Source organism: Convolutriloba macropyga, chromosome 3, assembly GCF_964194025.1.
Source record: "Convolutriloba macropyga chromosome 3, txConMacr16.3, whole genome shotgun sequence".
Lineage (NCBI taxonomy): Eukaryota > Metazoa > Xenacoelomorpha > Acoela > Convolutidae > Convolutriloba > Convolutriloba macropyga.
This window is the reverse complement of record NC_134470.1, coordinates 52,135,458-52,161,549: the sequence shown is the minus strand read 5'-3', so window position 1 is coordinate 52,161,549 and position 26,092 is coordinate 52,135,458. Positions and strand designations below refer to the sequence as shown.

The following is a 26,092-nucleotide window of genomic DNA, read 5'->3' as shown; positions in this document are numbered from 1 at the left end:
TACAAACATAAACCAACTAACGTCGGATGAATTAATCTCTAACGACAGGCTGGGAGCAACTTCATTCAGTGTTATAGCTTAAAAAATTTAGCTTAAAAAATTCCTCCAGGACAGCAGTCCGATATCCTCAATATTTGGCCTCAACCAAGTTGTTGCTCAACGGCTTAAAATCCCTTTTATATAAGCAACAAACTTCATTTCAGAATGAGAGAAATCGAAATTACTCAAAATGAAGAAGTGAAGACTGAAAAAGTCACTTCAGAAGTCACAGACTGTTCTAGAACAAAAACCGCAAAACTGGTCGAATAAAAATTTTGCACAGAAAAGACCAACAAATTTACAATAATTGCTTCAAACTTTGTTTGAGAGCAATTAAAAACACCAACAGTAGCCACGTATCGAAAATCGAATAAGGTCAAACTAGGAAAAAAATCTATTTTCTTGGGAAAAACTGCAACGGGCTATTTTTTGCGAATTATTCCCGAAGATTTTCCAAGATTTTTCGTGCTTTTGTATCAACAGACACATTTGACCAACTGCTGTTACCGTATTTGGAACACACTTAAAGTTGAAACATATCTGACACAAGTGTTTAATTCTGATTTATCACAATCATTTGGGGCACAATCACTACTGATGAGTTCTTTAAAAAAATTTTGTATTACGAAAACGGACAGGAAGATAGAGAGAATGTTTTGACTGCCCAAAAGTATTATTCTTATATATCAAAAGGATGGCAGTTTATAAGGCACCATACATATCGAAAGGCGAAAATGGATGTTTAAGAGCTCTCGAGGAGAATGCTTAGGAGCACAGATCGCGAGAGATCAATGACCAATAAAATTGCTCTTACAAAGTCCGAAAAATTGCAGATTGAAAAGGATTCATTGACCGTATTGCAAAAAGAAGGAATGCCCAAAAGATTCCACAAAGTTCGAGCGTTGAAACAAAACAAGAACGCGAGAAAAGTCACTGATAGAATGGTATGTCGAAATTAGAAATAGGTGCAAAAAGCGGGTAGTGTTTATAGAAAGTTCTGATATAAACGATTCTGGAATAAGCGAGGCATTTCTATTTTTCCCCGTCTCTTTTTTAACAGCTGCCATAGTCATATTCAATGGGAGCTATTATTGGCCTTTAATTGATTTTTTAATCCGTCCACAAGATGATTGTGGCCACATATGAAGCTAGATTGATCTTTTTGGGATTTTGCAAAGTGTGTTTGCCAATTTTTCGCTCACAATCGCATGATTTGTCGTTTAAATCCTTTCCAATTAATTTTTGCATGAAATACTTTTGCTCGATGGATCTTTACTTTGAGAAATACTTGTTAGACTTTTGATTTCTTAAATTTTTTGAGATATAATTTGTGCTCTGCTGCAGAATTTTAAGCACTCGAAACATTCTATTACTTTTGAAAATTAGGTAAGAAATCTACAAAGGTTTTGAAATTATTAGTTGTTCAAAGGTGATTCAGATATTGTTTTAAGCGTCTTGGAGACGTTTATAGCTTACCACCAATGCATGTTGCATTTAGCCCATACTTCTTTTCGAGTTTATTTTTACGTATGATTGTCGAATGTCATTGTCATCAGAACAGAATACCTTAACTTCTATTTATATACCGATTTAATAGTTTCGCCCAAAATTTTAGGCCGTAGAATTGCGCTTTTTTAGAAGGATTTGTCAATGGGTTCAGGATAATGTACAAAAAATCACTTTCTGGTAAATGCATCATTTATTTTAATGTTCGGATGCGCACATATTTTGTTCAAAAGGTTCGTGGAAGTTTTTAAATAAATTTTGCAGCTTGCTTTTGTGGACAAGCTAGTATTTACTTAAACAATTTTACAACAGAGTTGGCGTTTCAAATAAAGCGGGGAAACAAAGACTCAACAGCCGCGCACCTTAAAAAACGAATATTCGTTAGTTTGCGTAGACTTCTACGACTTTAAGAAAATTTAAAAGGCGAGAAGTTAGATTGATTGAAAAACTGAGCGAGTTCATAAATTTGTACTGGTATTTTTAATAACCAAAACTTACAGACCGTTAAAACAATGCTGATTATCTAGCCAAATTTTGTCATTCGAGAAAGTAGTGCAAATTAAAAATTCATCAGCTAATTATTGCTCATATACTGTTAAAAATACTGCTGAATTATAAATGGAAAAAATGCCTGTTCTTATTGACTGTGTTATGATCTCATTATCATGGTTGTAGATAAATAATATTGCATTTTACTTCACTTTGCGAAGATGGAATCTGAGCTATAAGCTTAATGTTTAAAAATTAAGGATATTCTGCAGCAGGTCCTCATTAAAATTTTCGGAAAATTTAAAGAGAACGTGGGCATTGCACACTATAATAAATCACATTTGAATTGCGAAAGTGAATAGAGTGGGGTTTGTGCTGGGCGCGGAAACAGAAGACAATCACATGGCCATAGTGGAAAGGAATGGCAATGAGAAGAGATGAGCGAAAGCGAAGAGAAAAGCGAACGCAAAACCGAAAGAGTTAACAAAGAAACGCCATCCAGTGAAGGTGATATGAAACTTTCTGTTTAGGCTAGAGAGAAACATTTTCAAGCCAAAAATTTGGACTCGTTCTTGAATTTCAGGTGCGTGTTAGACAGTTAGGAGGGCCGTGCTGTTAGAACAAGTTTTGAACGGACTCGAAGGTTAATGAGATTACAATTTTCATGTGAAGTTTTATTGAATGCTTTTAATTTAAACATTGAAAACTGCCACCTACCACAACGAACGTACACATTGAAAATTTTAAATAATATCTTATTTGAGTAAATTAAGTAGATCAAGCGCAATAAAATTCATCCGTTTCCATCAGTCTACAGAGATAATATTCATGTATGCAAGAGAATGAACCTACCAACTGTAACGAAAAACTAACTTTTGATTATAGCTAGCTTTAAAAATTGAATGTAACTGTTGCATGATTCTTGAATCAATAAACTTTCTTTCATTTCCAGCAGAACTTTGATCTCAACTCAGGATATATTATTTGAAGATATTTGATCAAAACTAAACCAAATTTTTTGGTCTGAAAGTAAAACAATTTAGCTAAGCTCATTTTTTTGTATTCCTTCTCTTCAACTGAGCTGTTTCTGAAAAATTATAAATAATAATACAACAAAGAAACAAAAATTTTCAATTACATTCCGAGAAACGAAGCAATGATCTCTTTCGCTCAAAAGCTTGCGGGAAATGCTCTGAACTAGTGCTGAAATGCATCAAATTTCAGCGTGTTGATTGTTCAGAAGTTTCACTCTCCGCAAAATCTTCAGCATTAATTCAAAGCACTTTAGTTTTTCAGCGTTATTTCAGCTTTTTGCCACACATTTTACTACCAATGCAACTTCCCATAATTTAACCAGCGCTAATTCAGCACCTAAAATAATTGATTCAAAAGTTGCGGTAAATTCTGAAATAGCTCTGAAAAAAGTGTGGAATCAGTGCTAAAAGTGTGGGTATTGACAAATACCATAAATTCTGGGAAGTTTTGAAATATCATTTGAATGTTTGTGCTGGAATAGTAGAGGACAAAGGCAGAATTAGCCCTGAAAATGATACCGTAAAAAAGCGCTGAATCTCCTTGAATCCAGCGATTTTTCGAATTTCAGCACTTATCAGCGCGCTTCCAGCAAAAATAAGCGATGCATTGTCGCAGACACCTCAACCCGGGCATAAAAGTTTTAAAACAATGTTGTTTTGAGTTTTTCTTCTATTGTAAGAAGTTTGAATGACATTTGGACAGAAGTTTGTGCATGTGACTAAACATGTATAGGGTGTCGACATTCCGAAGTACAATCAAATCCACCACTGCTTCGACTGGGTTGGTTTGAAATGGGCACCGCCAGTCGTGAGTTCCAGGCACTAGAGTTCTGTTCCGGGGATGCACAAACCCATACACGTCGATCAGCTTTCTTTCAAACGCGTGCTGCTGTGCTTCGGTGCGGGGTAAGGGAAGCAGACCTGATAAAGAATTCACTATTTCACTTAAATTAAAGCTGTGCATTTTTGTGGTCAGAATCATATCTTGAAAAAAAATTTTAAACTTGTCCTCTCCGACTCTATTTATCAAAGTTTCTAGCCAAGGTTAACTTTTATCTAAGTTTTTATAAGCTGTCGTTGAAGTCATCACGCCGTGACTTTTTACAAAGTATCATTTTTATTGAAGAATGAAGAATATACATCATCTTACAAAACACAAAATGAAACTTTTATGTGTCGTCTTAAATGCATAAAAGACAGTAAATGGTAATTAACTGGCTGAAGCATCATTGAAGAAAACAAATTGTGAGAACCTCTGTCGCGGCAAATCAAGAGTCTCAGGAGAACTTGACATTCTCAGCAAGTGTTAGTATTCTCGACATTCTAGTGTCACTCGGGTCTGGCTCTTCAAGCTGTATTGATTCAACGATATTCACCAATCTCGAAACCATCAGTATTCGGTTTTTAAAAGATTATAATTTTAACTATTGAAGAAAAGAACATCTTCAAAAAGAAACTGTATTCAATTTACAAGTTTGTTAAGTTTCCCTCAATGATAAAACTAGGCGACTTCTTCCCTAATACAAGCCAAATGCCGTAGATATTTTGTAGATATTACAATTGGCCAACAATTGAACTGCTGAAAAAAATAATAATCATCAACTGACAATTTTTTTACTGACAATGAGAGCCAGCCAAAAGCTCTTAGTGAAGGTTTCTATAATGCTTTCAGAAACACTGACTTTACCAAAAAAAAAACAAAAACATAGAAGGACAAGTCCTGAAACACAATACAATCCAAACAATTGAAAGAAAAAGTTAGAACTACTGTACCTGACCAGCAGATCAGTGGAATAACGCCAGCCAAAAAGAAAAATTTCAAAAGTTGAGAAACAAAAACTAAACAAAAAAATAATCATTGTAAAACCTCTTGAGGATTGTACCCAGAAGGCCAAATTTGATCAAATTAAATATACCCAATAACCCAGGCAAAAGCCTTGGGAGAGCTTTATTAGCCAATAAAAATAGCAAGAATCGACGAATAGTGAGAATCGAAATATGAATACTTATAAAAAAAAATTGAAATTTGGAAAATTAAAAGAAAGTTTCTCAACTTTGCAATATTAAAAAATTCAATTATTCAAAAGTCGCTTCTTTTCTGCGGAATCTGTCCAATCACCTACCTGCATTACTTAAAAAAGATTCATTGGCCCGTAACGATTGATAAACTTAGAAAATGACTAAAGTTACAGAAAATTTGAAAACAATTGCAAATTATAAGGAAATCCATCTCACTGACTCCAGAAGCTAACAATTAACCCAATTGCATCCCTTAAAAAGTTGCATCGGCTCATAAAGATCGATAAACTAGGAACATGACAATATTTTTGAGAAACATTGAAAAAAATTTCAAATTTTACAAAAAAATTGTAAAAATTCGTGGTAATGGAAAGTTGAAAACCATTTTATTGCCCGTAGCAAAGCAACTATGCAGTACCGTTCTAGCAAACCATACAGGACGTTTTCTGACCACTGAGACAAGAAAAAGAACAGAAGACCAACACTTTGACAAAAATTGAAAAAAATTGCAAATTTTATCGGAAAATTGCTAAAAATCTTGATATTAAAATGTTGAAAACCAATTTATTGCCACTAAAAACTATGCAAAAACCTGTCATCAGATCATAGAGGAAATTTTCTGGCCCCTGAGGCTAGAAAAATTCAAGAAATGACAAAAACCTTCGAAAAAAACTTCAAAAAGAGAGAGTTTTTTTTCAAAAATGTGCTAAAATTCGTGACAGTAAAATGTTGAAAACCACTCCATTTCCACTAAAAACTCTGCAGACACTTATTTTTATCATTTTTGAATCTCCGCAAGAAGTTCTATGGCCACTGAAGCTGGAAAAATTAAAAAACGAAAAAAAAATTCCAGAGAAAAATTGCAAAAAATGGTATCATTTTTCATGATTATGTTTTCAAAACCAAAATTTATAGCTCATAAAAAGGCAATAGCAAGTATTTATGTCTCACAACAGACCTTTATTACATTTGAAAAACGTCCATTCAAGACTAATCAAACATAAAACTTAAAAAATGACAAAATGTGAAAAACTGCAAGATTTTTAGTTTAAAAACGCCTAATAAAGATCTTTTAACTTTGAATTTTGGCTTTACCGGAAGCTTCAGCACTCTAAGCACTTAAAAAACTACAAAAGCTAAATCAGGGAGCAAAAGCCGGAAAAACTCCGGAAACAACTCGAAGCCGTATCCCTCGAATATAAATTTGACAAAGGCTGAACCAAAAACGCAAATCGGTACCCAACTGTACATTCAACTGAGCAGGGTTTTATATTTTAGATAGTTATTGTGGTAACCAGCGGCAGTAGACTAAACATTCTGACTAACGTTCTGAATAAACGTTCTAACAGCGATAAATTGAAACAGAATTGAGATCCTCTTTATTTTCCCATTAAATCATTATTGTCATAGCATGGAAATCAGGAAATACGTGCAGTAGTAGGTTAAAAAATATAACGAAATTTTCCCAGCCAACTCCAAAGACGCTCAAAAAAATTGCCATATTGGTTAACATCGGGATTTTCTAGCTCATATGTTTATCCATGAAGTTCAATTGGCTGAGGCGGTCCGAGTTAGAGAAATAAGCAGAAAAGCGAGCTCATTTGCTTTTGTGAATAAAAGTGGAAATTGTTTGCGCTGTTATTGGATTTGAAAAAAATGACCACTGTTACTTTTATTCAATTATTCAACGAATTGCAAATTACTTGCAAATGATGTGAGTGACTCAAAAAAATGAGAGAGACAATGACATGAAGTGAAAAAGAATTTAAATGCAAACTAAAAAAATTTAAAACCTGCTTGAAGCCATGTTCTAGGGCGCCACCAATCTGGATGTGATCAATGCGGTCATGGGTTGCGGATATCATCCTAATTGGTCAATTTCCCTTCTTGACAAAGGCTGAACCATCTGCAGCACTCTAAGCACTTGAAAACCTGCTAAAGCTAAATCAGATCTCCTAACGAAACTTAATGCCCAATCGGCCTTTCCTGTATATCCCGTTTTGAAAGATCAAAGTCATGAAAATTGTGTTAAAAAAATCTTACAAAAAAGAGAGCACCAATACAATCCAATTCTTGGATAGTAAAAAACAGCAGGACAAGTGTTGACACAATTCAAAGGAATTCCAATAACGAATCAAAAAACTAGACCTAGAAAAGACTGTGCATGGATTGGGGAAAAATTTAGAAAATAACAGATCCAAAGGATGTGAAAATAAATAAAAACTAATGTCAAAGAGGGGCATTAGAACACAAAACAACTAGCAAGAAAGCAAATTCCTGTTAAAACGCCGCTTTCTCACCCTTCTTTGAAAATAAAGCGACAAAATTTCACGCCTCAAAACGACTCGCTTTTTCGCACCACTTACTGGTTCGGCTTGGCCAAAATCATCACTTCCGTTTTACTTCAAATATCATGAAAATATTAACAGATCCTAGAAAAAATAGCCGGAAAAATTCAGGAAAGACTCGAAGTTGTATCCCTCGAAGTCGTATCCCCCCAAAAAATGACAAAGGCTGAACCAAAAACGTAAATCGGTACCCAACTGTACATTCAAATGATTAGAGTTTTAGATTTTAGATACTTTTGTGGTAAGTAGCGGCAGTTGATGAAACATTGTGACTAACGTTCTGAATGAACGCTCTAATATTGATAAATTGAGACAGAATTGACCTCGTCTTTATTTTCCCATTAAACCATTTTTGTCATAGCATGGAAATCAAGAAATACGTGCAGTAGGTTCAAAAATAACGAAATTTTCCCAGCCAACTCGAAAAAGGCCCAAACAAACTACCTTACTGATTAACATCGGGAACTTCCAGCTCATATGTTTATTCATGAAGTTCAATTGGCTGACTGAGGCGGTCCCAGTTATAAAAATAAGCAGAACAGCGAGCTAAATTGCTTTTGTGAAAAAAAGTGGAAATTGTTTGCGCTGTTCTTGGATTTCAAGACAAATGCCCACTGTTACGTTTATTCAATTATTCCACGAATTGCAAATTACTTGCAAATGACGTGAATGACTTAAAAAATGAGGGAAAAAAATGATATAAACTGGAAAAAAAAATTTACAATGCAAACTAAAAAAATTTAAAGCTTGCCTGAAGCCATGTTCTATGGCGCGACCTCTCTGGATGTGATCAATGTGGCCGTGGGTCTCGATCTCATCCTAATTGGTCAATTTCCAAAAATTCGTGACAGTAAAATAATGAAAACCACTCCATTTCCACCAGAAACTCTGCAGACACTTATTTTTACCATTTTTGAATCTCCGCAAGAAGTTCTATGGCCACTGAAGCTGGAAAAATTAAAAAAAGAAAAAAATTCCAGAGAAAAATTGCAAAAAATGGTATCATTTTTCTTGATTATGTTTTCAATACCAAAACTTATAGCTCATAAAAAGGCCATAGCAAGCATTTATGTCTCACAACAGACCTTTAATACCTTTGAAAAACGTCCATTCAAGACTAATCAAACATAAAACTTAAAAAATGTGAAAAACTGCAAGATTTTTAGTTTAAAAACACCTAAAAAAGGTCTTTTAACCTTGAATTTTGGCCTTACCGGCAGCTTCAGCACTCTAAGCACTTAAAAACCTACAAAAGCTAAATCAGGGAGCAAAAGCCGGAAAAACTCCGGAAACAACTCGAAGCCGTATCCCTCGAATTAAAATTTGACAAAGGCTGAACCAAAAACGTAAATCGGTACCCAACTGTACATTCAAATGATTAGAGTTTTAGATTTTAGATACTTTTGTGGTAAGTAGCGGCAGTTGATGAAACATTGTGACTAACGTTCTGAATGAACGCTCTAATATTGATAAATTGAGACAGAATTGACCTCGTCTTTACTTTCCCATTAAACCATTTTTGTCATAGCATGGAAATCAAGAAATACGTGCAGTAGGTTCAAAAATAACGAAATTTTCCCAGCCAACTCGAAAAAGGCCCAAACAAACTACCTTACTGATAAACATCGGGAACTTCCAGCTCATATGTTTATTCATGAAGTTCAATTGGCTGACTGAGGCGGTCCCAGTTATAGAAATAAGCAGAACAGCGAGCTAAATTGCTTTTGTGAAAAAAGTGGAAATTGTTTGCGCTGTTCTTGGATTTCAAGACAAATGCCCACTGTTACGTTTATTCAATTATTCCACGAATTGCAAATTACTTGCAAATGACGTGAATGACTTAAAAAATGAGAGAGACAATGACATGAAGTGAAAAAGAATTTAAATGCAAACTAAAAAAATTTAAAACCTGCTTGAAGCCATGTTCTAGGGCGCCACCAATCTGGATGTGATCAATGCGGTCATGGGTTGCGGATATCATCCTAATTGGTCAATTTCCCTTCTTGACAAAGGCTGAACCATCTGCAGCACTCTAAGCACTTGAAAACCTGCTAAAGCTAAATCAGATCTCCTAACGAAACTTAATGCCCAATCGGCCTTACCTGTATATCCCGTTTCGAAAGATCAAAGTCATGAAAATTGTGTTAAAAAAATCTTACAAAAAAGAGAGCACCAATACAATCCAATTCTTGGATAGTAAAAAACAGCAGGACAAGTGTTGACACAATTCAAAGGAATTCCAATAACGAATCAAAAAACTAGACCTAGAAAAGACTGTGCATGGATTGGGGAAAAATTTAGAAAATAACAGATCCAAAGGATGTGAAAATAAATAAAAACTAATGTCAAAGAGGGGCATTAGAACACAAAACAACTAGCAAGAAAGCAAATTCCTGTTAAAACGCCGCTTTCTCACCCTTCTTTGAAAATAAAGCGACAAAATTTCACGCCTCAAAACGACTCGCTTTTTCGCACCACTTACTGGTTCGGCTTGGCCAAAATCATCACTTCCGTTTTACTTCAAATATCATGAAAATATTAACAGATCCTAGAAAAAATAGCCGGAAAAATTCAGGAAAGACTCGAATTTGTATCCCTCGAAGTCGTATCCCCCCAAAAAATGACAAAGGCTGAACCAAAAACGTAAATCGGTACCCAACTGTACATTCAAATGATTAGAGTTTTAGATTTTAGATACTTTTGTGGTAAGTAGCGGCAGTTGATGAAACATTGTGACTAACGTTCTGAATGAACGCTCTAATATTGATAAATTGAGACAGAATTGACCTCGTCTTTACTTTCCCATTAAACCATTTTTGTCATAGCATGGAAATCAAGAAATACGTGCAGTAGGTTCAAAAATAACGAAATTTTCCCAGCCAACTCGAAAAAGGCCCAAACAAACTACCTTACTGATAAACATCGGGAACTTCCAGCTCATATGTTTATTCATGAAGTTCAATTGGCTGACTGAGGCGGTCCCAGTTATAGAAATAAGCAGAACAGCGAGCTAAATTGCGTTTGTGAAAAAAGTGGAAATTGTTTGCGCTGTTCTTGGATTTCAAGACAAATGCCCACTGTTACGTTTATTCAATTATTCCACGAATTGCAAATTACTTGCAAATGACGTGAATGACTTAAAAAATGAGAGAGACAATGACATGAAGTGAAAAAGAATTTAAATGCAAACTAAAAAAATTTAAAACCTGCTTGAAGCCATGTTCTAGGGCGCCACCAATCTGGATGTGATCAATGCGGTCATGGGTTGCGGATATCATCCTAATTGGTCAATTTCCCTTCTTGACAAAGGCTGAACCATCTGCAGCACTCTAAGCACTTGAAAACCTGCTAAAGCTAAATCAGATCTCCTAACGAAACTTAATGCCCAATCGGCCTTACCTGTATATCCCGTTTCGAAAGATCAAAGTCATGAAAATTGTGTTAAAAAAATCTTACAAAAAAGAGAGCACCAATACAATCCAATTCTTGGATAGTAAAAAACAGCAGGACAAGTGTTGACACAATTCAAAGGAATTCCAATAACGAATCAAAAAACTAGACCTAGAAAAGACTGTGCATGGATTGGGGAAAAATTTAGAAAATAACAGATCCAAAGGATGTGAAAATAAATAAAAACTAATGTCAAAGAGGGGCATTAGAACACAAAACAACTAGCAAGAAAGCAAATTCCTGTTAAAACGCCGCTTTCTCACCCTTCTTTGAAAATAAAGCGACAAAATTTCACGCCTCAAAACGACTCGCTTTTTCGCACCACTTACTGGTTCGGCTTGGCCAAAATCATCACTTCCGTTTTACTTCAAATATCATGAAAATATTAACAGATCCTAGAAAAAATAGCCGGAAAAATTCAGGAAAGACTCGAATTTGTATCCCTCGAAGTCGTATCCCCCCAAAAAATGACAAAGGCTGAACCAAAAACGTAAATCGGTACCCAACTGTACATTCAAATGATTAGAGTTTTAGATTTTAGATACTTTTGTGGTAAGTAGCGGCAGTTGATGAAACATTGTGACTAACGTTCTGAATGAACGCTCTAATATTGATAAATTGAGACAGAATTGACCTCGTCTTTACTTTCCCATTAAACCATTTTTGTCATAGCATGGAAATCAAGAAATACGTGCAGTAGGTTCAAAAATAACGAAATTTTCCCAGCCAACTCGAAAAAGGCCCAAACAAACTACCTTACTGATAAACATCGGGAACTTCCAGCTCATATGTTTATTCATGAAGTTCAATTGGCTGACTGAGGCGGTCCCAGTTATAGAAATAAGCAGAACAGCGAGCTAAATTGCGTTTGTGAAAAAAGTGGAAATTGTTTGCGCTGTTCTTGGATTTCAAGACAAATGCCCACTGTTACGTTTATTCAATTATTCCACGAATTGCAAATTACTTGCAAATGACGTGAATGACTTAAAAAATGAGAGAGACAATGACATGAAGTGAAAAAGAATTTAAATGCAAACTAAAAAAATTTAAAACCTGCTTGAAGCCATGTTCTAGGGCGCCACCAATCTGGATGTGATCAATGCGGTCATGGGTTGCGGATATCATCCTAATTGGTCAATTTCCCTTCTTGACAAAGGCTGAACCATCTGCAGCACTCTAAGCACTTGAAAACCTGCTAAAGCTAAATCAGATCTCCTAACGAAACTTAATGCCCAATCGGCCTTACCTGTATATCCCGTTTCGAAAGATCAAAGTCATGAAAATTGTGTTAAAAAAATCTTACAAAAAAGAGAGCACCAATACAATCCAATTCTTGGATAGTAAAAAACAGCAGGACAAGTGTTGACACAATTCAAAGGAATTCCAATAACGAATCAAAAAACTAGACCTAGAAAAGACTGTGCATGGATTGGGGAAAAATTTAGAAAATAACAGATCCAAAGGATGTGAAAATAAATAAAAACTAATGTCAAAGAGGGGCATTAGAACACAAAACAACTAGCAAGAAAGCAAATTCCTGTTAAAACGCCGCTTTCTCACCCTTCTTTGAAAATAAAGCGACAAAATTTCACGCCTCAAAACGACTCGCTTTTTCGCACCACTTACTGGTTCGGCTTGGCCAAAATCATCACTTCCGTTTTACTTCAAATATCATGAAAATATTAACAGATCCTAGAAAAAATAGCCGGAAAAATTCAGGAAAGACTCGAATTTGTATCCCTCGAAGTCGTATCCCCCCAAAAAATGACAAAGGCTGAACCAAAAACGTAAATCGGTACCCAACTGTACATTCAAATGATTAGAGTTTTAGATTTTAGATACTTTTGTGGTAAGTAGCGGCAGTTGATGAAACATTGTGACTAACGTTCTGAATGAACGCTCTAATATTGATAAATTGAGACAGAATTGACCTCGTCTTTACTTTCCCATTAAACCATTTTTGTCATAGCATGGAAATCAAGAAATACGTGCAGTAGGTTCAAAAATAACGAAATTTTCCCAGCCAACTCGAAAAAGGCCCAAACAAACTACCTTACTGATAAACATCGGGAACTTCCAGCTCATATGTTTATTCATGAAGTTCAATTGGCTGACTGAGGCGGTCCCAGTTATAGAAATAAGCAGAACAGCGAGCTAAATTGCGTTTGTGAAAAAAGTGGAAATTGTTTGCGCTGTTCTTGGATTTCAAGACAAATGCCCACTGTTACGTTTATTCAATTATTCCACGAATTGCAAATTACTTGCAAATGACGTGAATGACTTAAAAAATGAGAGAGACAATGACATGAAGTGAAAAAGAATTTAAATGCAAACTAAAAAAATTTAAAACCTGCTTGAAGCCATGTTCTAGGGCGCCACCAATCTGGATGTGATCAATGCGGTCATGGGTTGCGGATATCATCCTAATTGGTCAATTTCCCTTCTTGACAAAGGCTGAACCATCTGCAGCACTCTAAGCACTTGAAAACCTGCTAAAGCTAAATCAGATCTCCTAACGAAACTTAATGCCCAATCGGCCTTACCTGTATATCCCGTTTCGAAAGATCAAAGTCATGAAAATTGTGTTAAAAAAATCTTACAAAAAAGAGAGCACCAATACAATCCAATTCTTGGATAGTAAAAAACAGCAGGACAAGTGTTGACACAATTCAAAGGAATTCCAATAACGAATCAAAAAACTAGACCTAGAAAAGACTGTGCATGGATTGGGGAAAAATTTAGAAAATAACAGATCCAAAGGATGTGAAAATAAATAAAAACTAATGTCAAAGAGGGGCATTAGAACACAAAACAACTAGCAAGAAAGCAAATTCCTGTTAAAACGCCGCTTTCTCACCCTTCTTTGAAAATAAAGCGACAAAATTTCACGCCTCAAAACGACTCGCTTTTTCGCACCACTTACTGGTTCGGCTTGGCCAAAATCATCACTTCCGTTTTACTTCAAATATCATGAAAATATTAACAGATCCTAGAAAAAATAGCCGGAAAAATTCAGGAAAGACTCGAATTTGTATCCCTCGAAGTCGTATCCCCCCAAAAAATGACAAAGGCTGAACCAAAAACGTAAATCGGTACCCAACTGTACATTCAAATGATTAGAGTTTTAGATTTTAGATACTTTTGTGGTAAGTAGCGGCAGTTGATGAAACATTGTGACTAACGTTCTGAATGAACGCTCTAATATTGATAAATTGAGACAGAATTGACCTCGTCTTTACTTTCCCATTAAACCATTTTTGTCATAGCATGGAAATCAAGAAATACGTGCAGTAGGTTCAAAAATAACGAAATTTTCCCAGCCAACTCGAAAAAGGCCCAAACAAACTACCTTACTGATAAACATCGGGAACTTCCAGCTCATATGTTTATTCATGAAGTTCAATTGGCTGACTGAGGCGGTCCCAGTTATAGAAATAAGCAGAACAGCGAGCTAAATTGCGTTTGTGAAAAAAGTGGAAATTGTTTGCGCTGTTCTTGGATTTCAAGACAAATGCCCACTGTTACGTTTATTCAATTATTCCACGAATTGCAAATTACTTGCAAATGACGTGAATGACTTAAAAAATGAGAGAGACAATGACATGAAGTGAAAAAGAATTTAAATGCAAACTAAAAAAATTTAAAACCTGCTTGAAGCCATGTTCTAGGGCGCCACCAATCTGGATGTGATCAATGCGGTCATGGGTTGCGGATATCATCCTAATTGGTCAATTTCCCTTCTTGACAAAGGCTGAACCATCTGCAGCACTCTAAGCACTTGAAAACCTGCTAAAGCTAAATCAGATCTCCTAACGAAACTTAATGCCCAATCGGCCTTACCTGTATATCCCGTTTCGAAAGATCAAAGTCATGAAAATTGTGTTAAAAAAATCTTACAAAAAAGAGAGCACCAATACAATCCAATTCTTGGATAGTAAAAAACAGCAGGACAAGTGTTGACACAATTCAAAGGAATTCCAATAACGAATCAAAAAACTAGACCTAGAAAAGACTGTGCATGGATTGGGGAAAAATTTAGAAAATAACAGATCCAAAGGATGTGAAAATAAATAAAAACTAATGTCAAAGAGGGGCATTAGAACACAAAACAACTAGCAAGAAAGCAAATTCCTGTTAAAACGCCGCTTTCTCACCCTTCTTTGAAAATAAAGCGACAAAATTTCACGCCTCAAAACGACTCGCTTTTTCGCACCACTTACTGGTTCGGCTTGGCCAAAATCATCACTTCCGTTTTACTTCAAATATCATGAAAATATTAACAGATCCTAGAAAAAATAGCCGGAAAAATTCAGGAAAGACTCGAATTTGTATCCCTCGAAGTCGTATCCCCCCAAAAAATGACAAAGGCTGAACCAAAAACGTAAATCGGTACCCAACTGTACATTCAAATGATTAGAGTTTTAGATTTTAGATACTTTTGTGGTAAGTAGCGGCAGTTGATGAAACATTGTGACTAACGTTCTGAATGAACGCTCTAATATTGATAAATTGAGACAGAATTGACCTCGTCTTTACTTTCCCATTAAACCATTTTTGTCATAGCATGGAAATCAAGAAATACGTGCAGTAGGTTCAAAAATAACGAAATTTTCCCAGCCAACTCGAAAAAGGCCCAAACAAACTACCTTACTGATAAACATCGGGAACTTCCAGCTCATATGTTTATTCATGAAGTTCAATTGGCTGACTGAGGCGGTCCCAGTTATAGAAATAAGCAGAACAGCGAGCTAAATTGCGTTTGTGAAAAAAGTGGAAATTGTTTGCGCTGTTCTTGGATTTCAAGACAAATGCCCACTGTTACGTTTATTCAATTATTCCACGAATTGCAAATTACTTGCAAATGACGTGAATGACTTAAAAAATGAGAGAGACAATGACATGAAGTGAAAAAGAATTTAAATGCAAACTAAAAAAATTTAAAACCTGCTTGAAGCCATGTTCTAGGGCGCCACCAATCTGGATGTGATCAATGCGGTCATGGGTTGCGGATATCATCCTAATTGGTCAATTTCCCTTCTTGACAAAGGCTGAACCATCTGCAGCACTCTAAGCACTTGAAAACCTGCTAAAGCTAAATCAGATCTCCTAACGAAACTTAATGCCCAATCGGCCTTACCTGTATATCCCGTTTCGAAAGATCAAAGTCATGAAAATTGTGTTTAAAAAATCTTACAAAAAAGAGAGCACCAATACAATCCAATTCTTGGATAGTAAAAAACAGCAGGACAAGTGTTGACACAATTCAAAGGAATTCCAATAACGAATCAAAAAACTAGACCTAGAAAAGACTGTGCATGGATTGGGGAAAAATTTAGAAAATAACAGATCCAAAGGATGTGAAAATAAATAAAAACTAATGTCAAAGAGGGGCATTAGAACACAAAACAACTAGCAAGAAAGCAAATTCCTGTTAAAACGCCGCTTTCTCACCCTTCTTTGAAAATAAAGCGACAAAATTTCACGCCTCAAAACGACTCGCTTTTTCGCACCACTTACTGGTTCGGCTTGGCCAAAATCATCACTTCCGTTTTACTTCAAATATCATGAAAATATTAACAGATCCTAGAAAAAATAGCCGGAAAAATTCAGGAAAGACTCGAATTTGTATCCCTCGAAGTCGTATCCCCCCAAAAAATGACAAAGGCTGAACCAAAAACGTAAATCGGTACCCAACTGTACATTCAAATGATTAGAGTTTTAGATTTTAGATACTTTTGTGGTAAGTAGCGGCAGTTGATGAAACATTGTGACTAACGTTCTGAATGAACGCTCTAATATTGATAAATTGAGACAGAATTGACCTCGTCTTTACTTTCCCATTAAACCATTTTTGTCATAGCATGGAAATCAAGAAATACGTGCAGTAGGTTCAAAAATAACGAAATTTTCCCAGCCAACTCGAAAAAGGCCCAAACAAACTACCTTACTGATAAACATCGGGAACTTCCAGCTCATATGTTTATTCATGAAGTTCAATTGGCTGACTGAGGCGGTCCCAGTTATAGAAATAAGCAGAACAGCGAGCTAAATTGCGTTTGTGAAAAAAGTGGAAATTGTTTGCGCTGTTCTTGGATTTCAAGACAAATGCCCACTGTTACGTTTATTCAATTATTCCACGAATTGCAAATTACTTGCAAATGACGTGAATGACTTAAAAAATGAGAGAGACAATGACATGAAGTGAAAAAGAATTTAAATGCAAACTAAAAAAATTTAAAACCTGCTTGAAGCCATGTTCTAGGGCGCCACCAATCTGGATGTGATCAATGCGGTCATGGGTTGCGGATATCATCCTAATTGGTCAATTTCCCTTCTTGACAAAGGCTGAACCATCTGCAGCACTCTAAGCACTTGAAAACCTGCTAAAGCTAAATCAGATCTCCTAACGAAACTTAATGCCCAATCGGCCTTACCTGTATATCCCGTTTCGAAAGATCAAAGTCATGAAAATTGTGTTAAAAAAATCTTACAAAAAAGAGAGCACCAATACAATCCAATTCTTGGATAGTAAAAAACAGCAGGACAAGTGTTGACACAATTCAAAGGAATTCCAATAACGAATCAAAAAACTAGACCTAGAAAAGACTGTGCATGGATTGGGGAAAAATTTAGAAAATAACAGATCCAAAGGATGTGAAAATAAATAAAAACTAATGTCAAAGAGGGGCATTAGAACACAAAACAACTAGCAAGAAAGCAAATTCCTGTTAAAACGCCGCTTTCTCACCCTTCTTTGAAAATAAAGCGACAAAATTTCACGCCTCAAAACGACTCGCTTTTTCGCACCACTTACTGGTTCGGCTTGGCCAAAATCATCACTTCCGTTTTACTTCAAATATCATGAAAATATTAACAGATCCTAGAAAAAATAGCCGGAAAAATTCAGGAAAGACTCGAATTTGTATCCCTCGAAGTCGTATCCCCCCAAAAAATGACAAAGGCTGAACCAAAAACGTAAATCGGTACCCAACTGTACATTCAAATGATTAGAGTTTTAGATTTTAGATACTTTTGTGGTAAGTAGCGGCAGTTGATGAAACATTGTGACTAACGTTCTGAATGAACGCTCTAATATTGATAAATTGAGACAGAATTGACCTCGTCTTTACTTTCCCATTAAACCATTTTTGTCATAGCATGGAAATCAAGAAATACGTGCAGTAGGTTCAAAAATAACGAAATTTTCCCAGCCAACTCGAAAAAGGCCCAAACAAACTACCTTACTGATAAACATCGGGAACTTCCAGCTCATATGTTTATTCATGAAGTTCAATTGGCTGACTGAGGCGGTCCCAGTTATAGAAATAAGCAGAACAGCGAGCTAAATTGCGTTTGTGAAAAAAGTGGAAATTGTTTGCGCTGTTCTTGGATTTCAAGACAAATGCCCACTGTTACGTTTATTCAATTATTCCACGAATTGCAAATTACTTGCAAATGACGTGAATGACTTAAAAAATGAGAGAGACAATGACATGAAGTGAAAAAGAATTTAAATGCAAACTAAAAAAATTTAAAACCTGCTTGAAGCCATGTTCTAGGGCGCCACCAATCTGGATGTGATCAATGCGGTCATGGGTTGCGGATATCATCCTAATTGGTCAATTTCCCTTCTTGACAAAGGCTGAACCATCTGCAGCACTCTAAGCACTTGAAAACCTGCTAAAGCTAAATCAGATCTCCTAACGAAACTTAATGCCCAATCGGCCTTACCTGTATATCCCGTTTCGAAAGATCAAAGTCATGAAAATTGTGTTAAAAAAATCTTACAAAAAAGAGAGCACCAATACAATCCAATTCTTGGATAGTAAAAAACAGCAGGACAAGTGTTGACACAATTCAAAGGAATTCCAATAACGAATCAAAAAACTAGACCTAGAAAAGACTGTGCATGGATTGGGGAAAAATTTAGAAAATAACAGATCCAAAGGATGTGAAAATAAATAAAAACTAATGTCAAAGAGGGGCATTAGAACACAAAACAACTAGCAAGAAAGCAAATTCCTGTTAAAACGCCGCTTTCTCACCCTTCTTTGAAAATAAAGCGACAAAATTTCACGCCTCAAAACGACTCGCTTTTTCGCACCACTTACTGGTTCGGCTTGGCCAAAATCATCACTTCCGTTTTACTTCAAATATCATGAAAATATTAACAGATCCTAGAAAAAATAGCCGGAAAAATTCAGGAAAGACTCGAATTTGTATCCCTCGAAGTCGTGTCCCCCCAAAAAATGACAAAGGCTGAACCAAAAACGTAAATCGGTACCCAACTGTACATTCAAATGATTAGAGTTTTAGATTTTAGATACTTTTGTGGTAAGTAGCGGCAGTTGATGAAACATTGTGACTAACGTTCTGAATGAACGCTCTAATATTGATAAATTGAGACAGAATTGACCTCGTCTTTACTTTCCCATTAAACCATTTTTGTCATAGCATGGAAATCAAGAAATACGTGCAGTAGGTTCAAAAATAACGAAATTTTCCCAGCCAACTCGAAAAAGGCCCAAACAAACTACCTTACTGATAAACATCGGGAACTTCCAGCTCATATGTTTATTCATGAAGTTCAATTGGCTGACTGAGGCGGTCCCAGTTATAGAAATAAGCAGAACAGCGAGCTAAATTGCGTTTGTGAAAAAAGTGGAAATTGTTTGCGCTGTTCTTGGATTTCAAGACAAATGCCCACTGTTACGTTTATTCAATTATTCTACGAATTGCAAATTACTTGCAAATGACGTGAATGACTTAAAAAATGAGGGAAAAAAATGATATAAACTGGAAAAAAAAATTTACAATGCAAACTAAAAAAATTTAAAGCTTGCCTGAAGCCATGTTCTATGGCGCGACCTCTCTGGGTGTGATCAATGTGGCCGTGGGTCTCGATCTCATCCTAATTGGTCAATTTCCAAAAATTCGTGACAGTAAAATAATGAAAACCACTCCATTTCCACTAGAAACTCTGCAGACACTTATTTTTACCATTTTTGAATCTCCGCAAGAAGTTCTATGGCCACTGAAGCTGGAAAAATTAAAAAAAGAAAAAAATTCCAGAGAAAAATTGCAAAAAATGGTATCATTTTTCTTGATTATGTTTTCAATACCAAAACTTATAGCTCATAAAAAGGCCATAGCAAGCATTTATGTCTCACAACAGACCTTTAATACCTTTGATAAACGTCCATTCAAGACTAATCAAACATAAAACTTAAAAAATGACAAAAAATGTGAAAAACTGCAAGATTTTTAGTTTAAAAACGCCGAAAAAAGATCTTTTAACCTTGAATTTTGGCCTTACCGGCAGCTTCAGCACTCTAAGCACTTAAAAACCTACAAAAGCTAAATCAGGGAGCAAAAGCCGGAAAAACTCCGGAAACAACTCGAAGCCGTATCCCTCCAATTAAATTTTGACAAAGGCTGAACCAAAAACGCAAATCGGTACCCAACTGTACATTCAACTGAGCAGGGTTTTAGATTTTAGATAGTTATTGTGGTAACCAGCGGCAGTAGATTAAACATTCTGACTAACGTTCTGAATAAACGTTCTAACAGCGATAACTTGAAACAAAATTGAGATCGTCTTTATTTTCCCATTAAATCATTATTGTCATAGCATGGAAATCAGGCAGGAAATACGTGCAGTAGTAGGTTCAAAAATATAACGAAGTTTTCCCAGCCAACTCGAAAGACGCTCAAACAAATTGCCATATTGGTTAACATCGGGATCTTCAAACTCATATGTTTATCCATGAAGTTCAATTGGCTGAGGCGGTCCGAGTTAGAGAAATAAGCAGAAAAGCGAGCTCATTTGCTTTTGTGAATAAAAGTGGAAATTGTTTGCGCTGTTCTTGGATTTGAAGAAAAATTGCCACTGCTATTTTTATTCAATTATTCCACGATTTGCAAAATACTTGCAAATGATGTGAGTGACTTAAAAATGCGAGAGACAATGACATGAAGTGAAAAAGAATTACAATGCAAACTAAAAGAATTTAAAGCCTTCTTGAAGCCATGTTCTAGGGCGCGACCCATCTGGGTATGATCAATGCGGTCGTGGGTTGCGGATATCATCCTAATTGGTCAATTTCCCTTTCCCATGAGTAGAAAAATAAAGTTGTATACCTTTTGCAACTAAATCTTGCAAATCATAAGCTGTAGCATATATGGCAGCATACTAATTTTGATAAATACAAATAGTAATTGTGAATTCTGTGTAATAGCAACCGAACAATATTAGGCAGAAGCGGAGTAAACTGATGTACGCCATGAAAAGAATTCGCGGCTCAACTTATTTGAATTTCCTCGACTGAAACGGAAAATAAAACTGCGGTCCTCCATTTTGGCTCGACATAAAACCATGCCCTCGAATTTGGCTCGGTCTAAAATTGTCGCCATTCACATTTTAGTAGTTATTAATATTAATAGTCCGTGAATAGCTATTCATTATACGTAGCTTTCCCAATCGTTAAGTTTTGAGGCGTAGAGGCGCATTAGGGGTAAATATTGATGTTAATGACACCACCGATGGCCCTAGGATAGACATTTTTTTCATTAGCCGAGCCAAAATCTTTTCGTAAAAATTAAGTCTTATCAAAAATGAGAATGAGGAGTGTTTTATGGTTACTAAGGTACTACCAAATATGTTTAGCTTCAAGATAAGTAAACTTCCCTAACACCAGTGCATGTGGGTGGAAATCAAAGTGACGTCAAATCGATTCTAATTACCTAAATAACGGCACATCCATTTCTCTTTTTCAAGGCTGTCAAAGTAGAGATTTCCAGCAAACACATTCAACTCCGAAAATTGTACAAAATTCTTAAACACAAGCCTCTTTCCAATTGGAATCGAAAAGCCAGTCATCTCATGCAAAGCGCCCAGCTTCTTCAGAGGTTTTTGGAAATAGGGCTGGAACATAAACAGAGTAGCGTGTCTCATTTTTCTCAGCTCATTGAAAAGGGAGTTGACTTCAAACGGTGTAAGAAGGATAACGTTGCTCCTGGGGGGATTTAGTTGAACTGCCCAGAAGGGGTTCCGAAGGAATTTGTCGAGCGGAGTTGGGTTCGCACCTTGTCGCTGTTGACTTCTATCTGAAAAAATTTTTATCGATTGCATGTGAAAAACTAATCAAACCAAAGCGCGAATTAAACGCGTAGCTCAGATGCAGATCTAGGGACACGCAAAAAAAGACCTGGGAACTTAAGAAGTTTCATTAGTCACTAAAAAACGTAATAATCCCACGGTAGATTCTATATGCCAGAGTGTCAGTGTAGTTTAGACGATATCAATAACAAGCAGAATCATTGTATATGCAGTTTACTATCCAAATTCTTGACTGCCCAAAGCGCGAGCCGACAGCTTTGTATCTGGCTAGTACCTATGGCCGACAATTCTGTCGATGGCACTTCGTCTGACCAAAACAGAGACATCCAGATCGAAAAGACACAACCCGATCCAACCGAAACGTTTGAGAAACTATTCGCAGGAAAATTGTAAGAACCATCATATCTAATTTAGAGAATGTCGTGCATTCGCTTTTATCAGGTACTTGATTCTCCCTCTGAACATTTTTCGATCACTCGAACTCTTCTTGTTCGCATAAAAGACAAGGTGACGAGAACAGAAATCTTCGTTCCTCGTGGGAGCCAATTTTATGAGTTAATTGGATTCGATTCCGATACTGAACCTAAGTTGTAAATTTGAGCCGTCGCCGTTAAATAAATCTCACCAGTTGAAAGACAGTCAGTCAGCAATTAAACCTCACCAGTTGATGGGGGGGGGGGGGGTCAGCACTAAGGTCCAGCTGAAGGGCACAATTCAATAAAACCATGCTCAGGCATAGACCAGTTTGAGCAGTTATAAGTATTAAAACATACATGGTAAGAATCTTAGTTTGACATGCGAACATAGAAATGCGGAGCAAAAACAACAGTCCCAGAGCTTATGATTCAGCCCAGATTTGCACTGACACTAAGCTCTGGGATCCTTATTGTAAAAAAACTTTAGACAAGGACAAAAAATTTTCCAAGGAAAGTCAAAACAGCTAAAATATAAGCGAGGCAACCTTTTTTATTCAGTCAAGTTTTTACTTTTTGAAACTTTATTTTACAGCCACAAGAATATAATTCTAATTGAAATAAATTTTTTCAAAATTTCCAAAGAGCTGAAAAAAGGGAGCTCTAAAAAGTTTCGATGGAAAAGTTGAAAAAGGAACAGGAATCGAATAGGTACGTATATTGGTGCCAATTTTCATGTCTCAAAGTTTTATTTATTCAATGCTAAAAATATCGATTTCTATAACCACGTGCAATTTCACTGATTGTAAAACCATAAGACATCTATTTGAGTAAAAATCGACACACGAGTAAAAACAATTTAAAGAAAATTTAAGAAAGTAAGTAGAACGTAAATTGTTCTTCAACCTAGCACTTTTATAATTTCTTAAAATATTTTTTATAATTTTGAATTTAACCAAAACTAAGCATTGCTCTAAATGCATATTAAAATTCACTGGAAAGAGCGTATATTTAATGGAAATTAGGAACCATATAAAAAGGATTACTCGGGAATGATTGCTTTTTGTCTACTAAAAAACACACACACACACAAAGTCAAAGTTTAAAACCACGAGTTAAACAAGTTTAAAACCACGAGTCAAAGTATAAAACGAGATAAACAAGAGAGGTCTCATTCAATTAACAATTCGGTCAACCCTTTCATCGTCTGTGTTAGCCTAAATTTTCATCCAGCGTTCATTTTGTTTCAAATAATTGTTTGTCTTGATGAACAGGGAAACAATCATTTTAGATCTCTCTATTGAGGATTAATTGTTAAAAAATTTTGACAAGTCAAAAAATTAAAAAGATATAATCAACCGATTCAGAAGTTTATGAAAAAATTTAAGTTTAAGTGCAATCAATTACTTTGATTTCAATTGGAGGTCGAATTTCAGGGAGCAGAACAAGTACCACAACGGATAATCACACTGAGGCAGCACAGATAACAAAACATTAAGCTTCACTTAAGAAAGTAAGTAGAACACAGTTTGTAAAAAAAATATATTTTTATAATTTTGAAATTCAACAAAATGAAGCATTGGTCTAAATGCATATTAAAATCCACTGGAGAGAGCGCAAACTTAAAGGAAATTAGGAACCATATGAAAAGATTAATCGGAAAAGACAGCTTTTTGTCCACTAAAATTATACATACACACAAAGCCAATGTTCAAAACCAAAAAGAGATAAACAAGAGAGGTCTCCTTCAACGAAAAATTTGGTCAAAAACCGTTTTTAGAAAGAAGAAGGAAAACTTCTTTAACTCTTTGAGCATCTATCTCCGATTTAATGAAGTATTCAGGAATTTCAAAAGACATCCCAATTTTCCATAAATGAAAAATGAGCAAAAGACATCATTAAAAGCAATAACAAGAATTTTCAGAATGACTTTCACCAGTTTTTTCAGTGAATTCTTGATCAAATTAAAAACGGTGATTTAAAAAATCTGTTCCAGATCCTTTAAGAGTTCCATAGTTGCCAAACAAAAGAGTTTTGTCTGAACTTGAAGACCAAATACAAGGAAAAACCAATCGATAAAATTTTGAAATTCGCCCAGAGAGTTAAAATTGCCAACATTTTTTGCAAAAAATGGTCGAGGTTTTATGCTGACCGCACTAATTTTGATCCGACAACCTTTTTAAGGGCATCTCAGGCTAGCATATGATGTATCAGTTTTAAGCTCAAAGAGAAAATTGTGGAATTCTACTTATATGGAATTAAATTTTCAACATTTTCTACCATTTAAAGCAATTAAGTCTGATCATTGAACAAATTTATGAAAGTGTTATTCGAAATGCAATCATTTACAACAACTAACATTTTTTCCAAAGGCAATTTTAAAAAAGAAGTATTTTATCGTTTGTTTAATGTCTCCATATAGTATGGATATTAAAAAAATTGCGTTTTTGAGGATGAAACGTACGACTAATTTTTCTCCATTTTTCGACATTTTAATCAATTTTTAACCCTTTCCTGGCCTGAGTTAACCTAACTTCTCAGCCAACGTTCTGTTTGTTTTAAAACATTGTTTGTTTTGATAAACAGGAAAAATCATTTGGGATCCGTCTATTGAGGGTTAAAAAGATATTTTCAACCAAACTTTAAAGTTTATGATAAATTTTAAGTTTCAGTGACATTAAGTACTTTGTGCACAATTGACTGAACACCAATAAAATTTGACCCACTTGGCATTTTTGTACTTTTTAGAGCACACTGAGATATTAAAAAATCAGAAACTTTTTTGTCTTTTCTAAAAATTGATCACCTTTCAAGCCACTAATGAATACTTTTTTCTCATATTTGTGTCATTCATAAAAGAAAAACAAATTTGAGTTGAAAGCGGCAACGCCACGTACTAATTCAGCTGTTATTGAATTCCAATTCGCAATATGATTTTGAGTTCTATTGGAAGTCAAAATTCAGGGAGCAGATCAAGTAGCACAACGGATAATCACACTGACGCCACACAGATAACAAAACATTAAGCTTCAGAGTGCTTACGGCTATTTCTGAGATAAGTGAGAAATCAAATTGTCGCGAGTTTTTGTTGACTTGCCGTGCTCCTCTGACTGCTGATTCGTGTTATCCCTTTTTCAGTGTCAAACCTCTTTACGAATTTTATTAGAGAGTAAAAAATAATTTAATCAGTTTTAGGTTTTAAATGTGTGAGGCACTTTTTATGATTCTGATAATTTTTGAAATCGAAAATAATTTTTTCGGAAAAAACTGTCGTGATTATTTAATTATAGTTCTATTCGTATACCTCTCTGGCGGCTGGCCTGATTATCATTAATAATGACAATGTTTATTGAAAAGGATAAAATTTGCACTCAGTTTTATTTTTGCTCAAGCAGATTACATGCTCAGAAACTACACGTCTTGAAAACAGAAAAGTTTACTTCTGAAATTTTGTTCTGACATGGTTTCTGTCTATTTTGCTTTTTTCCGTCCTGTTGCTGACAGTTTTTGGGCTTCCTTTCTGTCTCTATTGATATCCTTTCTGTTTCTCTATAAATTTAAAAATTTTAACGTATTTTTGTTATCGGAGAACGAAATTTAACTCTATTTAAAAATATTAAATTTTCAAATCATTATTGATTAAAGTTTCATCTTTCTGTCCAAAAAACAAACAAC

The 26,092-nt window shown here is 35.4% G+C and overlaps 3 protein-coding genes across 3 annotated transcripts in view; 1 reads left to right on the top strand and 2 right to left on the bottom strand.

The window, feature by feature from the left end:
- Positions 1-26,092, top strand: part of LOC142336269 (uncharacterized) — a 556,260-nt gene that overhangs the window by 353,859 nt on the left and 176,309 nt on the right. The gene's annotated exons all lie outside the window — the stretch shown is intronic.
- The window catches only part of LOC142336270 (uncharacterized), a 308,561-nt gene that overhangs the window by 143,955 nt on the left and 138,514 nt on the right, over positions 1-26,092 (bottom strand). The gene's annotated exons all lie outside the window — the stretch shown is intronic.
- The window catches only part of LOC142336264 (uncharacterized), a 50,138-nt gene continuing 27,483 nt past the window's right edge, over positions 3,438-26,092 (bottom strand). Inside the window, exons 3-4 of the mRNA XM_075384957.1 lie at positions 21,629-21,991; positions 3,438-3,989 (exon numbers count right to left, since the gene is read on the bottom strand). Coding sequence (XP_075241072.1) covers positions 3,739-3,989; positions 21,629-21,991 — 614 coding nt within the window. The 3' untranslated portion in view covers positions 3,438-3,738. The remainder of the gene's footprint in view (positions 3,990-21,628; positions 21,992-26,092) is intronic.